This window comes from Leptonychotes weddellii, chromosome 2 (genome assembly GCF_054177405.1).
Source record: "Leptonychotes weddellii isolate Sample4059 chromosome 2, ASM5417740v2, whole genome shotgun sequence".
In the NCBI taxonomy this organism is placed as follows: domain Eukaryota; kingdom Metazoa; phylum Chordata; class Mammalia; order Carnivora; family Phocidae; genus Leptonychotes; species Leptonychotes weddellii.
In genome coordinates, this window is record NC_138370.1 from 99,995,947 (window position 1) to 100,013,527 (window position 17,581).

At 38.9% G+C, this 17,581-nt stretch overlaps 1 protein-coding gene across 1 annotated transcript in view; it reads right to left on the reverse strand.

Moving 5' to 3' along the window:
* ARHGEF38 (Rho guanine nucleotide exchange factor 38) overlaps positions 1–17,581 on the reverse strand; it is a 127,144-nt gene that overhangs the window by 79,547 nt on the left and 30,016 nt on the right. Inside the window, exon 2 of the mRNA XM_081812036.1 lies at positions 15,877–16,061. Within this exon, the coding sequence (XP_081668162.1) occupies positions 15,877–16,061 (185 nt within the window). The remainder of the gene's footprint in view (positions 1–15,876; positions 16,062–17,581) is intronic.

Consider the following 17,581-nt stretch of genomic DNA (forward strand, 5'->3'; position numbering starts at 1 on the left):
TGTTAAGGAAAAAAAAAAAGAAGAAGAAGGTAGCAGGAGGGGAAGAATGAAGGGGGGGAAATCGGAGGGGGAGACGAACCATGAGAGACGATGGACTCTGAAAAACAAATTGAGGGTTCTAGAGGGGAGGGGGGTGGGAGGATGGGTTAGCCTGGTGATGGGTATTGAGGAAGGCACATTCTGTATGGAGCACTGGGTGTTATGCACAAACAATGAATCATGGAACACTACATCTAAAACTAATGATGTAATGTATGGGGATTAACATAAGAATAAAAAAAATAAAAATAAAAAATAAATTAATTAATTAAAGAAATAAAATAAAATAAAATTTGCCTTTTTAAAACTTAGTATAACAGGAACATCTTTTTATGCCATTAATCTTCCTTAATTGCATCATTTTTAATGTCAACATTATGTAGAAATACTTTAGTTTATTTAACCAGTCACTAAATCTTTGAAATCTAAATAGAATATCATTTTCACTCTTATAAGCAGCTCTCCTGGCTAAAACCTGATTTACACACATGATTATTTCCATATGCTAAATTTCATAAGTATAACTATGGAGCTAAAGTTATTAATATTTCTTAAGGATTTTAACAAGTCTTGGCAAATATTAGCAGCAACTACAAACATTGTTTTTCTTCTAATAACCAATGGATTAAAAGCCCTCAATTGGATATAACTGTCCTGACCTCAATTTAGAAATATATTTTTAGGCCTCTAATTTGATGATCAAAATCACACAACTTTAAAGTTATACACACACAATAATTGTAGAAGAGAGAAGACAATAAATAGCATTGACTTTGCAGCTTATGGTGATTGCTATCCATCAAATGCTTCTCTGGAAATTGTTTTTGGAAAAGACTTCAGTGTTTCTATTTGATGTGAGTTGGCAGTAAATCTAGGTTCAAGATAGTGTCCAATATTGGGCCCTTAACTAGAATTCATACTGAGGAAATCCACCTTGAACATCATCTGGTTCAGTCTTACAGAACTCTGGTCCCATCTACCTCTTCTAGAAGGCATTTCCACGCACAGCATTATGGGGAGACCTAGGTGTGTTCCCTAGATTAGTTTGCCCCATTAATAATCTTGGATCCTATAAACCAAATGATATTAAGACTGTAACTGTAAAAAGTAAGAGGAGAATGGAGGAAAGCTGAAAATGGGTAAAAACCTATAAGAAGTAGAAACTCAACGCGGACATTCTGAGAGGAAAGAACCAGGTCTTGTTTTATTTTTTAGTGAGGCAATTGAGAAGGAAAGGCTTGTGAGACAGAAATTGCAGCAAGTGGAAAAGAGGATGTTGGCAGAAGGCCCGGGCAACCACAGGGCTAGGATAATTATCTAATTACTAGGGTATTTACTCAGACGGTTGGCTTCTAGATTACAAAGCTTTTCAGGGTAAACTAGCCATTATTTCATCAGGTTTCTCAAAACTACTGATTTGTATGTATGAGATCTCCTGCTGTGAAACTGGATTCTAAACTGGCTAATTGAGTCAAACCACAGATTGAATCAATATCACGGCTAGACAGCAAGTCTTTTAACTAATCTTCCAGCTAAATACCCCCCTTACCCCATAACTACCCGGAAACATTCCAGGCCAGAAGACGGAATGTGGACAGACCTCTATCAGAGATGTCAATCCCTTCACAAAAATAGGTTGGGATTCTGGGATGGACATCTCACTTGGCTTGTGCAAGAAGAAAAGCAGAGCCAACAGAGGTGAGTGAAGGCCAGGCTAGAGACTGTGGTCCCATTTAAGAAATTCCCGAGGCCTCTGAGAAAGGAAGTAGATTGAGAAGTTCCTTCCAAACTTTGTGTTGACCATTAATAGAAAAGTCAATTGTTTCTATTGATATCCTTGGATAAAAGCATATAGTGGATCAAGGGTCCCTGCCTTTGTTTCTCTTATTTGCCTTGGGGCAAAGAGAAGAAATTACTTGGGGTCGGCTGTGGTCTTCAGATCTGCTCTTCTTTCCTACTTAGAATTTTATATGAAATGCTCAGATGACAAATAGTACTGCTAAGAATAGCCCTTCTGAGCTGAAAATCCAGTAAATCTTACGACTCTTTAGAAATTCTAAAAAGAAAGTATGGAATAAACACTTAAGTTATATTGTCAAAACACAAAGGGCAGGTGTTTGGGAACTCCATGTAGTAACTGAACCACCAAATTCCAGACTCCAAACCCCAGAGTCATGACAAGTTCACTCCTGTGTCACCTGGACCTCAGATGTCAATAGTTTCACCCCACTACTTCCAGCATTCTGTGAGCCCTTTTTTTTTTTTTTGTGACTCCATAAAACTCCATAAAACTATCACATCCCACTTAGTGCTTCTGAAAAAGCTTCTATACTCATCTTTATTCCTGGTTCCCCAAATCAGCTTGCCTGATTCTTTCAGTGTTTCATAAACATAAGTTTAATGAGGTTTACAACACAATGATGAACTCCCCTCCTTGAAAACATTCAGTTCCTCCCAGCTGCCTACAGAAAAGACCCCAAATTCCTCAGCCTGACAGTTCTGTCTGGCCAAGACCTACCTTGTCTCATTCCATTTATTTTTATTTTAAAAGAACCATCTGCTCCAATCAAAAAGCATGGCTTGTCCTCACACTTGTCACATGCTAGCTCACTTATAACTTGTGGCCTGCAACTTTTGAGCTCTTGAACTGCTCTCCTGACCATGCCTTTGCCTAACCAATGTTTATTTGATATAGATTCTATCCCTTCTCCAGGACTTCCTAGACCATTCACGCAGCCTAAAGTCATTCATAGCCAATCGATAAGCTATTATTTCTGCTCATGTCTCAGACACTGTATTAGGTCTTGGGGATACAGCTGTGAGCAAATGAGACAAAAATCCATGCCTCATAAAGGAGACAAGTAAATGAGATAAATAAGTAAAATATATGGTATATAAATAGGGTTAAATGCTATAGGGATAAAATCAAGCAGAGATAGGGAATTTGGGAGAAGCTACAGCACTGGGAATGCCTCACCCAAATCCCCTTGGTCCTAAATGTTCCTATGTACACTGAAGCACTTCCTGCTGCTACTATCTTTGATTTTCTACCTAAAGCCTTTCTCTGACCACAGATTCCTGCTCTGTCTATACACAGGGAAGTCCAGGGTGTCAGGAATGAACACTCTCAGGAGCATTCCTCAAACAATGTCTAACAGGAATTGGTGGATCGATACCCTTCACATGTCACAACGCTGAGGTTCTGTAGAGCGTGTGCCCTGGAGACCCCAATGGGATATGAGCCCCATTGGGTTTCAGAAGCAATCTGTTCCTGAATATACCTATATTATCTTTTTTTTCTTTTCTGTTTCATGTCCTTATTCCTTTACTGCTATTCCAGGAGACCACCTCTCAAATAAATGACTTGCTCTAAAATGCTTTTTATCTGGATCTGCTTCTGAGAGAACCTAGTATAAGACAGAGTGAGGTGGTCAAGGAATGTTTTACTGAGTGAAGGCATGACGGAGGTGAAGGAGCAAGCCATGAGGTTTTCTAGGGGAAGGACATTCAAGGCAAAGAAAACAGAAAGAGCAAAGGGCTTGAAACAACACTGTTCCTGGCTTATTCACTGAACACAGAGATGGCCAGAATGTAGAAAGAGGCAAGGTCAGAGGGAATGAGGAATCAGCTTATGTAGGACCTCATAGGTCATCATAAGAATATTAGGTTTAATCAGAATGAGATGATAAGCCATTGGAAGGTTTTGAGTAGAAAAGGGACATGATCTGACTGATATTTTTAGAAGAATCACACTGGTTGCTTGATTGAGACAAGGATGGAAAAAAGAGAGATGGGTCATGAGGAAGGTGTAATAATCTAGGTGGTTATTGATGGGTTCTTGAATCAGAGTAGAAGTAATGGAGGAGGTGAGAAGTGGTCTAATTCTGAATAAATTTTGAAGGCAGAGCTGATAGAATTTGCTGGTAGATCCAATATAGGGTTTAAGAGAAAGAAAAGTCAAGGATGACACCAGGGATTTTTGCCCAAGCATCTGGAAGAACAGAGCTGCCATCTACTAAGGTGAGAAAGACTATAAAGAGAGCAAATTTTAAAGGGAAATTTGGGAGCTCAGCTTTGGACTAATGTTAAATTGGAGATGCCTTGTAGATGATCACATAGAAATTTGACTAGAGAGTTGGATATAAGCAAAGTAAACTTTCAGGGAAAATGTCTAGGCTGGAGATAAACATTTGCCAACCATTAGCATGTAGATGGGATTGAAAGGCATGAAACCGGATCAGATCCTCAACAGAGTGAATGTAAACAAAAGAGAGAAGAGGGCCACAGGCTGAGCCTTGATCTACTTCGGTGTTTAGAGAAATTGGAGTAGTACAGGGAGACCAGGTGCACGTGGAGTCTTAGAAGACAGAAAAAGGAAATTGTTCTATGAAATGCTGTTAAGAGGTCAGGAAAGTGAGTGCCTCCGTCTGCTAATGTCTAAAGCAATTGTTTGCTGCATAGCTAATTAGCAGAACTAATCATGAACCACCTTCTGTTGTGATCATTTCTAGCATCGTCTTGAAACATATCTTTAATTGTTATTTGGCTTTTTATGTGTCATTTTCTTGACCAGGTTATAAACTCTTCTAGGGCAGGACCATGACAAATTTCCTTGATTCCCATGCAGAACTCAGCAGAGGGCATTGTATGCAATAGACACTTGACAAACATTTAATCTTTTAATTAGCATATTCAACTAGAATATCACATTCTCCATGAAATACGGCCTAGTTAATCTGTCTGAAAGTGATCTGTCCCTTCTGTGAACTCCAATAGCACTCATTGTTTGCATTTATCAATTATTGCTTTGCATTACACATTATCTTTTCATAGCTGTGGGTCTTGTCATCTCTAACTAGGGATCCTTAGTCTTTGATGGCAAGGATGAGTTTCACATGTCTTTATATATTCCAAGTGGCCTAAAATTAATTAATTAATTAACTCATGTAATCATCAACCTTGTCTGTATCCAAAGTGCCTTAAATAAGTGGTTATTAATAAATACTTATTTCCCCAATATGTGCTTTCTTTCTGACCCACCACTATTTAGTCTTTGGAGTCCAAGATTTATGGCCCTGTACTGATTTGCACAGCCATGTTGATCTATGTCTGAGTAAAGGTGCCCCACCATCTCTGGCATTTCATTCGAGAGGTTTATAGCATCAATATAATAATTACAGCCACTAAAATTTTGTTGCCTATTTTCACAAATAAAAACAAATTAAAATAGTGGTTTATGCAACTCAGTTCTGAGAAGTGAGGTGATGAGCACAAGCTCATGTTATCCAGGCTGAAGGGATGACTTTCCTTGATATTAAAACAGATCTGTGTATCACATCTCTCTTTCTCTCTCTCTCTTTTTTTTTTTCAATTCTGGACGTTCCAACCCCTGCACTGAACTGGAAAATGCGCTCATTTATCTCCTCACTTGGCCCAGCAACTTTTGATCTGGAATATAAATTATAAAAATTAGAGAAAACTGAAGTTGCCCTAAAATGGAGCTTATGAGGTGCTTATAGATGTAACAACACAGTGGAGAGTTTCCATCATAAAACTGTAATACAAGGATTAAAAAAAAATCCCTCATTTTTTGAGCCGAGGTTTTCTGAACCAGCAAAGATAAGAGACTTCCTACCCATAAAAAGAATTTTCACATGCTAGAATATTGATATATCAGTTCCATACCCAACTAAATCTGAATCCAATCTGACAGCAAGCTATATGCCTTCCACAATGACAAAACAGAAAAGTCCCTCCCAAGGAAGATGAGAAAGTGAACAGTGATGATTGTGTGAGTAACTTGAAAAAGAGGCAAGTTACATATTATATACTAATGCAGTCACTTTGTGGATGACAGCACCATTTACTTGTGGGATTTTATTTTTAAATTTAACATTGCATAACTATAATCTTCTCCAGCACATAAGAACTGCCCTTATTTAAAAAAAAATCTTTTTAAAAAAAAAGATTTTATTTATTTGACAGAGAGAGACACAGCAAGAGAGGGAACACAAGCAGGGGACTGGGAGAAGGAGAAGCAGGCTTCCCTCTGAGCAGGGAGCCCGATGTGGGGCTCGATCCCAGGACCCTGGGATCATGACCAGAGCCGAAGGCAGACGCTTAACGACTGAGCCACCCAGGCGCGCCCCCCCCCTTTTTAAAGATTTTATTTAAAAAAAAGTTTTTTTAAGGTAAGCTCTACACCCAATATAGGGCTTAAACTCACAACCCTGAGACCAAGAGTTGCATGCTTTACCTACTGAGACAGCCAGGTGCCCCAAGAACTACCCTTACTAATAAATGTTTTAAAAAGTAAAAAAAACATAATCAATATTTGTTCTGACTTTTCTAATATGACTTCAAGTATCTGACCTTATAATAGAGGAACAATGGCCCAGATTAGTAATAAATATTAGAGTTTTACAAAGAGGTGAAAATTAAGTCTTCGATTAAAAAAAACATAAAGGTGTGGCCATATAAGTCGTGGGATTCTTCATTGTGATGTGATCTTAGTAAACATGAAAATCAGTATTTTTAATTGATTGAAGAATATGTGTATTGATATTTAAAGCAGACTTCCAGCGAGTATAATATTTTATTTAAAAAAAATTTTTTTTAAGATTTTTATTTTTATTTAAGAGAGAGAGAGTGAGAGAGAGCATGAGAGGAGAGAGGGTCAGAGGGAGAAGCAGACTCCCCGCTGAGCAGGGAGTCCGATGTGGGACTCGATTCTGGGACTCCAGGATCATGACCTGAGCTGAAGGCAGTCGCTTAACCAACTGAGCCACCCAGGCGCCCTTATTTAAAAAATAAGGTTTGTTTTCATATTATCAGCCTAGCTTTGATCTCTGCACTCTGAAGTCTGTGAAGTCCTGTGACTGAGGAGTTGACCACAGGAACTGCTAGACTATAGGGGAGAAGAGACTAGATTGAGTAGGATGTGGAAGTGAGAGAGAGATTTAGTTGGCTTTTCCCTACATTTGTTTTGTAATCTAGAAGGACTTCTGGTATTCCAAGCATAGCATGAGAAAGAGCCAAGACACATGGGAAATTACTATTATTTTTTAAAGATTCTATTTATTTATTTTAGAATGAGAGAGAGTGTGCATGCATGAGCAGGAGGAGGGGCAGTTAGGGAGGGACAGAGGGGGAGAAAGAGGGAGAGAGAATCTCCAGAGGACTCTGTGCTGAGCCTGGAGCCTGACATGGGGCTCAATCTCATGATCCTGAGATCAAGACCTGAGCTGAAACCAAGAGTCAACGCTCAATTGACTGAGCCACCCAGGTGCCCCAATACACAGGGAATTATTATATGCTATAGAGTTTCTTCTACACAACCTAATGGGTGTACTTACACTAAGAATATAGTCTCTATCTTTCTGAAACCACAATAAAAAGAGAATTAATTGAAAAGTTTGACAGAAATCAAGGTAAGAGTCAGAGGAAAAGATTTTGTTCTTACATATATAATTTTACACATTTATTTAAAAGGATCATGTGGTTAAAGAGAGAAAGGAAGAGAGAGGAAGAAAATAAGAACATTATATTTTTAATTAAACTTTTAATTTTTAAATATAATTATAGATTCATGCGCTTTAAAAAAATAATACAGAGGGGTCCTGTGTCCCCTCTGCCCAGTTTCCCCAGTTATAATATCTTGCAAAAGTACAGTACATGTGCATTGGATTTTGATGTGATATGGTAGAACATACTATGAATGGAGTATGGTGACTATCTGCATAAATGAGACATGTCTATGAGCAATTAACATCTTGAGTCCACTTAGTGCAGGGCAATTTTTATGGAGGAAACAGTTTTAGAAAGTAGTTGACTTTAAGAAATTTATGGTCAGTGTGCCAAGGTGAAATATTTTTGAGGCCCAGAATACAATCTGAAAATTTTGGAAGTTACCAGATACATGAAGAGTAGCTAGGTGATTATAAGAGGCCAGAATTAACCTAATACTAAAACCAGACAATGATATCACAGGAAAAGAAAACTGTGGACAAAATCTCTCATGAATATAGATACAAAAATCCTCCACAAAATATTAACAAAGTGAATCCAACAATGTATATAAAGAATTATACATCATGATTGAGTGGGATTTATTCCAGATATACAAGGCTGGTTCAACATTCAAAAATCATGGGAACGCTGGTCACACGGTGAGGCAGCCAGAGGGTAGACACTACTGAGGTAGAACCCAGCTTTGAGCTGTCAAGACAGATACCAGGGACGTCCAACTAGAAACCTCAAAAGAGAGGGCAGGAGACGGAAGGCTAGGTGATTTCCAGAACAAGTGCTGAAGCTACAGCCCCCTTCATATAGAACAATGATGGGTTCACTCCGGTGAGGAGGGCGCCCTTAAAATAACAGCAAACTCCAAAGGGATATAAAAATCATTTACCAAACTAAAATTGTAGTGATGATAGCTTCAATTCATAGGACATAAATTGGGCCATGGCCATCTTTTTGTTGTATATAGATTTTCGTGGTATTACAATATTCAAACAGTATTTTCATTATTATAATGCACTTATGCCCCCTCCTCCCAGTCTCCTTTCTGCGATGATTTTATCTACATTGTGCTCTGTGGGCTTGGCAAACCCTCCTCTTACATAAGCTTCTATAACAGGGCTGATCCCATAGTTTAAACTATAGCAACTTCACTCGGGTGAGAGGCACAGCAGGAAGCTGAATGCCCTGGGTTCTGTGATCCCTTCCCTTCCTTACCCCTTTGGGAGCGATTTGTCCTCTCCAATTCCCTGTCTTTTATGATTCCCTATTTTAGGACTTGCCTCCCCCTCTTTGGATCCTGAGAGAGAAGGACGGTAGCGTGTTAGTACAGCGTGATACGTCGCGTATGTCATACAGAACAATTGCTGGACATAGTGTCGTCCCTGCCGTCATGACCCTGAACACCCCACTGTTAACCTGGACCTGCGTGATAACACTGGCGGAGCCATTTTCCAGCTGGGGGCTCGGCATCCAGAGAGAGCATTGATATTGTTTTCCTCAAATGTATGGTCTCCCAATAAATAAAAGAAAACATTTTCCACTTAAATTAGTATTTGTTTTCTGTGGTTAAAATAAAACATGTCGGGGCGCCTGGGTGGCTCGGTTGGTTAAGCGACTGCCTTCGGCTCAGGTCATGATCCTGGAGTCCCCGGATCGAGTCCCGCATCGGGCTCCCTGCTCGGCGGGGAGTCTGCTTCTCCCTCTGACCCTCCTCCCTCTCATGCTCTCTGTCTCTCATTCTCTCTCTCACAAATAAATAAAATCTTAAAAAAAAACAAACATGTCAACATATTTTTCAGGGAGACGAGACTCCATAATGGCATATAGGGTATGATTCCAATTTCACAAAATATTTGGGTATGTCTGTATGGCGCGAGCCAAGCTACTCATGCTGTTTGACAAAGTCCAAGTAGGGGGGACGATCCTGAAAACAGGAGACTCCACAGCGGGCTCCTGCTATTCTCTTTCATTTTGTTTATGGCAATCTTTATAATTGTGGGAATATTTCTGGGGTTTCATGATAAAGTGACTACTCATCTTAGTTACGCCTATCTAAGCAATCATAACGAAACTAATTCCACGAAGAATTAGTTTCTATAGAACAAAATAACAAGACGGTCACGCTCTGTCTGGCACCTTTCTCTTTGCGTACTGTTTTTTAGTTTTAGCGAAAGCCAATAAGCGGAAATCAATAAAGGTCATGTTAATCATTACAAAGGAAAAATGAAAGAAGGCTATGTCTGTAATCCAGAAAATGATCTAAGATTTGGAAAAACAAAAATATCCTAACATATAAATAAAGTTCCTCCGAGGCTATCAGGAGGAGATGCTTGCAACCTGACCCTGTGTCTGTGTCTCCTCATTCGCCGCCACCGTCCTTTCCTACGAGAGACCCACCCCGGCTGGAGCTGGACTCCGGCATCCTTATATGCTTAGTCAATAAACAAAAATATTTACAATACTTACGTCTAAGTGTAGAGCTATGGGTGATTATTTTCTTCTATATATTCTGTATAATAAAAATTCTTTTCAAAATTACTGCTATAAAAAAATTACTGCAATATAAGGTACACAAATTTGAACAGAAAATTCCATTGAACTCTTTTTTTTTAAAATATTTATTTATTTATTTATTTATTTGACAGAGAGAGACACAGCGAGAGAGGGAACACAAGCAGGGGGAGTGGGAGAGGGAGAAGCAGGCTTCCCGTGGAGCAGGGAGCCGGATGTGGGACTCGATCCCAGGACCCCGGGATCATGACCTGAGCCAAAGGCAGACGCTTAACGACTGAACCACCCAGGCGCCCCCCAATTGAACTCTTATCAACACAAAATTATAGATTATTTTTGCCCTTCTTTCTGAAAACACAAAATTTCATAATTCACAAATCAGATAATATGAACAATAAATAAATAGAATATAATATAAATAAAAATCTACTAAATGTACAAACATATACACTTATAAATGCAATACCCTTGGAAGGGTAAAAAGAAGCTAGTAATGGTCTTCTAGAGAAGGAAATTGAATAACTATGAGACACTATTGTGTCCTTGAGATTTTTGGTATATTTGTATTATGTAAATTTTTAAAATTCAAGAAATAATTAAAAACAAAGTAAAATAAAAACACGTATTTAGATTCCTCCAACTACTCTTCTCAAATTTTTTGGTCCCTTCCTTACACAAAAAGCTCTTTTCCATTGTTAGATTAGTTTGCTCCGGCTTTGATTTATTTTGACTTACTGCCAAAAATGTACAATCTCTCCTATTGCTGTGTTTGGATAATAAATAACTAGAACCTGTTTTCCCACTAAATGTTTCAACACCGAATGTTGTCGATAATTTTTGCCTTCTTTGCAAAACCTCTCACAATGCTGCAATTAAAGATGTAACTGCCGAGTTTGACCCTGATTTCAGTTAGGTGAAGTTTTGTTTATAGAAAAGCCCCGAAGTTACGGTTTTTAAGATTTGTAACCATGATTGTCACAGAACAGTTGCCAACTCAAGGGCCGGGTCTAGACACTCACTGGTACCCTGACTCATTCATGCAAGCGCCCTCAGATAACCTAGTGCTTTTCTCAGTTTTCCATTTCCTCCTTCCAATTTTAACTTCCATATACTACCTTGTTTCTTCTGGGACTGAAAAGAATGAATCAGATGTATCGAGAGAAGGCCTGGAGGCAGTACAATAGAGCAAAGATAGTCTTTTCAGCAATGGAGGCAAAGACTGTCTTCTCGACAAGAGAAAAGACATGGAATAGGTGACTTCCCGAAGTCCCTTCCAGACTAACTTGTACATGTATGATATTTACTGACGTTGCCTCAGATTTAGCTAAGCGTGGTTTACAGATAGTTCCCATGGTTACATAAACATTGTATGTGTTAACTTATAAATTTTGACACTAACTGATGACAGGTGGCCTGTGTGCAAAGACAATGGTATTTAAACAGAAGGGAAGTAAGGACAAAAAGGAGCTAATGAACATTGAAAAGTGGTAAAGTTAATAAATTCATGGCATAAATTAACTACCTTGGCACTCATAAATGTTTCGTCTGGGTTCCTGAGCATCTATTTACTTAGTCAAGGTTAAAAGCATTAAGAAGTGGGGGAAAGGTGGATTGGATAGGAGAACTCTGAGAAAGCTCGGAATAACTACTATTTCAACATGAGCGGAGAGGACAAGTAGACCACTAGATTGAAACCAAATTCCACAAGGAGGCAGACAGAGAGCACTGAAAGATCTCAGCAAAGAGAAGTGCCAGATGTGAAAAATCAACAAGTTATAAACCATCTGAGTAGAATAACAAGGGAAATAGGAGTTAGAAGTGTGAGAACGGTAATTCAAAGTATTGAGAGTAGAAGTTAAACATGCCAGATAAACTACATGTCACCATGATGGAAATGTTTTATTTTACACGGTCTGAAACACCAATTCTGAGAATTGCTCTAAGAGTTATATAGGAAGCAAAAAATAAGAAAAACGATGAAAGTAAAAAACACAAACACCGATCAGAGTGCATATATGAGATTATAGCTCAGTCATGGCATGTACATTGGTGGGGCCAGTTTAACTCACCAGTGTGGTGGACGGGTTAAAATTGAGAACATTTGCATACTGAATAACCTTATTCCATTTGATACAAAATTGTGCTCTTTAGAAAGCATGCACGAAGTGGGGGAGGGGCAGAGGGAGAGGCAGAGAGAGAATCTTAAGCAGGCTCCACGCCCAGCATGGAGCCAACACAGGGCTCCATCTCAAGATCCTGAGATCTTGACCTGAGCCAGAATCAAGAGTCAGGTGCTTAACTGACTGAGCCGCCCAGGTGCCCCATACTGTCTTTTTTAATACTGATCATTAACTCATCACAAGGACAGACTTCTGGTAAATTGTGCTTATTTTGAAATGTCTTAGTCACATATGGTTTTATACATATTAAATATTTCACATCTAACTTAAACAGGGAAAGAGAATATAGACAAGAGAGAGTTTTTGCTTTTTTAAGATAGCAGGTAATGGTGATGAGATTGATCCAATAAGGTTGGTGATGGTAAAATCAATATACAGGAGGAAGAAAGGACACTGGCAGGAATGAAATCCTTGAAGAAGCCTGAGGGGATAGAATCCACGGCATTAGAAGAAAAGTTGTCCTTAATTAGAAGCAGAACCATTAGACAGCTGACATGGGTAGAGATGCAGGTAAGTTGGTAGGCGTGGTGTTGGGAGAGTGCATCTTCTTATTGTGTCTGTTTTCTCAATGAAATGATGAGAAAGGACCTTAGCCCTGGTGGCATCCAAAACTTGTCAGGGAGAGGGAACCAGTGGGAGTGGGCTAGAGAATGGTAAGCCTGAAATTCTGATTTTGAGGGGGTGAAGAAATAGAATGACAGCCCTAGGGAGTGGTGCCTGGAGTGAGGGGCTAAGATGGGCTTGAAGGAAAGATCTCAGGATGCCAGCAAGTCAAGGAACTGGTGGAGAGGCCTGGAGGTTGCGCGGGCCATTTGCCTGATTATTGAAATGACCTGACATTGATGTCGGACCTGGAGAGAGGGAGAAGGTATGGAGCAGTGGACGAGGTTCTAAATTTTTCAGAAAATAGGAGTGACCGGTAAAACCTCACCGTAAGGGAGGGTGGGTTGTGGTCGAGTCTGGAGTCTGATGCTATGTGCATTTAAAATTAATATTTTCATAAGTATGTAAATAAACATCAATAACCATTAATATCTGCCAGAACAGAGGTTACATCAGACACAACTAGTTTATATTAAATGAAAAACACCAAAAATATTTTTATATATTTAGCAATGAACCCAGAGAGCAACTTTCTATCATGACCATTAATGTTATTCTTAATCCTACAGGATGAATAAGAGATTTCCAGATTCAGAAAGTGGCCAGTTACCTTCCAACTTGAGAACCAGGAGGGGATTAAATATGAATACCAATGAAGCCTTTGGAATGGACCTGACCAGTAGTAATTACCTATTGAAAGTCGTGAAGAAGTAAAACTAAAAGTGACCCGGTATGAAGGAAAAATTCAAAGTCTGCTTTGCCACTTTTCTTTATACATTGTCTTAAACCAAAACCAAAACCAAACCTAACATTTATATCTAAGGTCACCTTGATCTACACTGGTTTTCCCTAATTTGTAGGCCAGTTATTTTTTCTAGTATTTCTTAGAGGAATCTTGTGTTAACATAAACTCTGCTTCTGGATATTTTAAGTACTGGGGGAAAGATGTAATAATTGAAGTTGGGACAACTGGCTGACAATATTTTTGTAATCAAAATGTATGTATGTATTAAGATGCCAAACCCAGAAGCCATAAAATTAAATATATTTGGTCACTTAAACCCAGCAAAATTAAATGCATAAAACTTAAACAAGGTTTAACTTTTTAACCTTAAATAAGGTTATTTTTAAAAAATTTTTATTTAAATTCAATTTAGTTAACATACAGTGTATTATTAGCTTCAGGGGTAGAGTTAGTGATTCATCAGTTGCATATAACACTCAGTGCCCTCCTTAATGCCCACCACCCAGTTACCCCATCCCCCCCAACCCATCTCCCCTCCAGCAGCCCTCAGTTTGTTCTCTATAGTTAAGAGTCTCTTATGGTTTGCCTCCCTCTTTGTTTTTATCTTACTAGAAGGCAAAAGACAAACTGAGAAAATTAGTTGTAACATGTGGGATGAAAAAAGAATACCCTTAATATATAAAGAGGTTTTGTAAAACAATAAGAAAAAGATAAACCATATCTTTTTAAAAGGGCAAGAGACATGAATATGAATAGGGATTGAAGAGAAAAGAAATGGCTAATGAATATACAAAAAGGTATTTTGACTTCTCAAGCACTGTTAATGAGAATGAAAATTAGAATGGTATCGACTTTTTGGTTGTCAGCTAACAAATTTTTATCAAAATCCCTAATATGTGTACCCTTTGATCTAGCAATTCCACTTCTAGGAATTTATTCTAAGGAGATGAGGTGACAATACCCAAATCACAAGAGTGTCTCAGCATCAGTAACAGTAGAAAAACATTTGTATGTGTCAGTAGTCATGAAAAGAAACATCCAACAGATTGCTGAATGAAACGATTATGTTATAAAATGGCATGTGTAGTTTTGATTACATTTTGTAAAAATATATGTTCAAAATGTATATGGGTTTGTGTGTATGTGTGTGTGTGTATGTAAATGTCCCAACTGATGCCTGCAAGGATGTTTCCCAACCATGTGAATGGTGATTATATTTAAGCAGGTGAATTCTGATCATCTTTACTTTCTAGTTTATGCTTTTGTGTATTGTTTCAATTGTGTATGAGGACTGTTTACCACCCTAGTGATTAGGTTATCACTCCTTAGGGTCGTTGTTCTTGCTCTCCCCTCAACCTGGAACACCTTTTACCCCTTTCAGTTCTTGGCTGTAATGTCCCCGATTGGAAGGGTCTGCATTTACTACCGTATTTGAAATAGAAACATCACCGCTCTGTGCCCATGCTCCATCCCTCATCCCTACTTTGGTTTTCTCCGCTATACTTGCCACCATCTGTTTTAATTTATGTTTGTTTATTAATTTATTAGTTATTGTCTGACTCTTCCTCTCTCCCACTGGAAAGTAAACCCCATAAGGGCAGGACTTTGTTTTGTACTGAACTGTAACCCCAGAGCTGGGAACGGTGCCAGTTACAATATCAGGTACTTAATACATGCACATATATATGAATCATATATCCTGTACCTATACTCTAATTCCTTACAGGAAAATCCCTGAAAAGGCCTTGATTAAAAAGGAGGAGAATGATTAACTTATGAACACTTCAAGTGTTACCTTACATTCAGGTTAATTTCTATGTTGAATTTTACTTGGCTAAATAATCTGAAGTTTAATTGAGCTCTCAATGTGGGGGCGGGGAGAAACACATTTTTTTTCTTCCAGATCTTTGATCATCTTTGAATCAAATTAAGTGCTTTGCTCCTAAACTGCTGAAAACCTATTGCTCACAGTTCCATAAGAATCCAAGAAAGAACCTATAGAAATTTCAAAGTGGCAGAAACTGTGATCTTCCTTTTCCCCATATTTTGGAATACAGTTTTCTTGGCCAAATGGAGGGACTCTGGGTGTCCCTCTGCTGACACTGGAAATACGAATCTGATGCTACCTTCCACCACCGCAAACCCAGGCCTCAAGGAAAAGGGCCCATCCCTCCATCCTCACTGTGGCAGATACTATCACTTGGATGATTTGATTTCATGGTGCTGGTGATCTTATTTAGGATATGGTTGGGGGGGGACCCTCCAAGTTGCACTTACCTGTTTATTTCTCAAGGGCTGAACCACTTCCCTAATGCACAGCTCGAGATCATTGAGGTAGTCTTTTTCCGTCTGTATCAGCTCCTTGATGATTTTCGAACGCTTTGCCATCATTCTCTGCATCTGATGCTCCTCCTGAGTTAGGGTCTCAGTGGCAGAAGCCCCGGCCTGTGGAGTCATCTTTTCTGTTAAATAAAAACATGCGTGTACAAGTAAGACATTCTGCTGTGGTTTCTTGTTCCATCATTACAAACACTGTTGGATTGCTGTTAGCAAGGAAAAAGGCAAAGAGTGTCTTCAGAGTATGTTCTTAGGAAGAAATGTGTGGTAGTTTGCCCTAAGGTTGGAATCCTATGAAACTATGAGCAACAAGGGACATGAGAATAGATACTTCTGACAAGTCAGTTGAATGACACTTGATTGTCAAGGCTTGTTTTTAAAATATCCCTTTGTTACTATATTTAGCTATAAATCTGGTCTTCAGGCTGGAGATAAAAATGTATTAAAATCAGTTCAGAAATTCTTCTGGGGCGCCTGGGTGGCTCAGTTGGTTAAGCGACTGCCTTCGGCTCAGGTCATGATCCTGGAGTTCCGGGATCGAGTCCCGCATCGGGCTCCCTGCTTGGCAGGGAGTCTGCTTCTCCCTCTGACCCTCCTCCCTCTCATGCTGTCTCTCATTCTCGCTCTCAAATAAATAAAATCTTAAAAAAAAAAAAAAAGAAATTCTTCTGGATACACTGGCTTTTAAATCAAGGGATGATTTTTAATTAATAAATGGAACGCCTTCCCATTTTGCCCCTATTATTAAAAATAATTGCCCTTCTTCGCTCATATGTGGAATATAAGAAACAGTGCAGAGGATCATAGGGGAAGGGAGGGAAAACTGAGTGGGAAGTCTTCAAGGAAGAAGAAACCACGAGAGACTCCTAACTCTAGGAAACAAACTGAGGGTTGCTGGAGGGGAGGTATGTGGGGGATGGGGTAACCAGGTGATAAGCATTAAGGAGGGCACATGATGTGATGAGCACTGGGTGTTAAACACAACTGATGAATCATTGAACACTACATCTGAAACTAATGATGTACTATATGCTGGCTAATTGAATTTAAGTTAAAAAAAATAATTGCCCTTCATTCTTAGTGAGTAATACGCAAGGCTCAATGAAATGGAAAACAATTGCACGTGAGTGGGATTTTTCTTTCAGTTTATAATCTGAATCCATGAGGATTGAATACATGTCAACCAGGATTTTTCATGGCCCATCTTCAATATCATGCATATTTTGTTATTTCAAAATTCCTGAACTGCCAAACAGAAAATTTCAATTTAAAAAAATCACAGTGCTGAGGAGATCCTGAGATAAATGAGAAGCCTCACACACAGCCAAGGTTTTATATAAAGTATAATGTGAGAAAGCTAAATGTCTTCAAGAATGAGCTTCCCACAGCAATGTAAAATTTTGGAAGCTACAAACTAGGTCACAGATGAAATCAGAGCAGTGATAGATAGTAGGGCAGTGTGCGTGTGTGTGTGTAAATGAATTTTCTTCAAGCTTAAAGTCACCGCAAACTTCATGTTCATCTTGGGGTCTGCCGTAGCAGAAGTAATTTTATTTCCTTTAAAGCTAATGTGATTCTAGTAACTGATAGGTGAGACATCTTCAATGCTGACACCACCTCCTGAGAATGTAGAGCTTTACAAAAG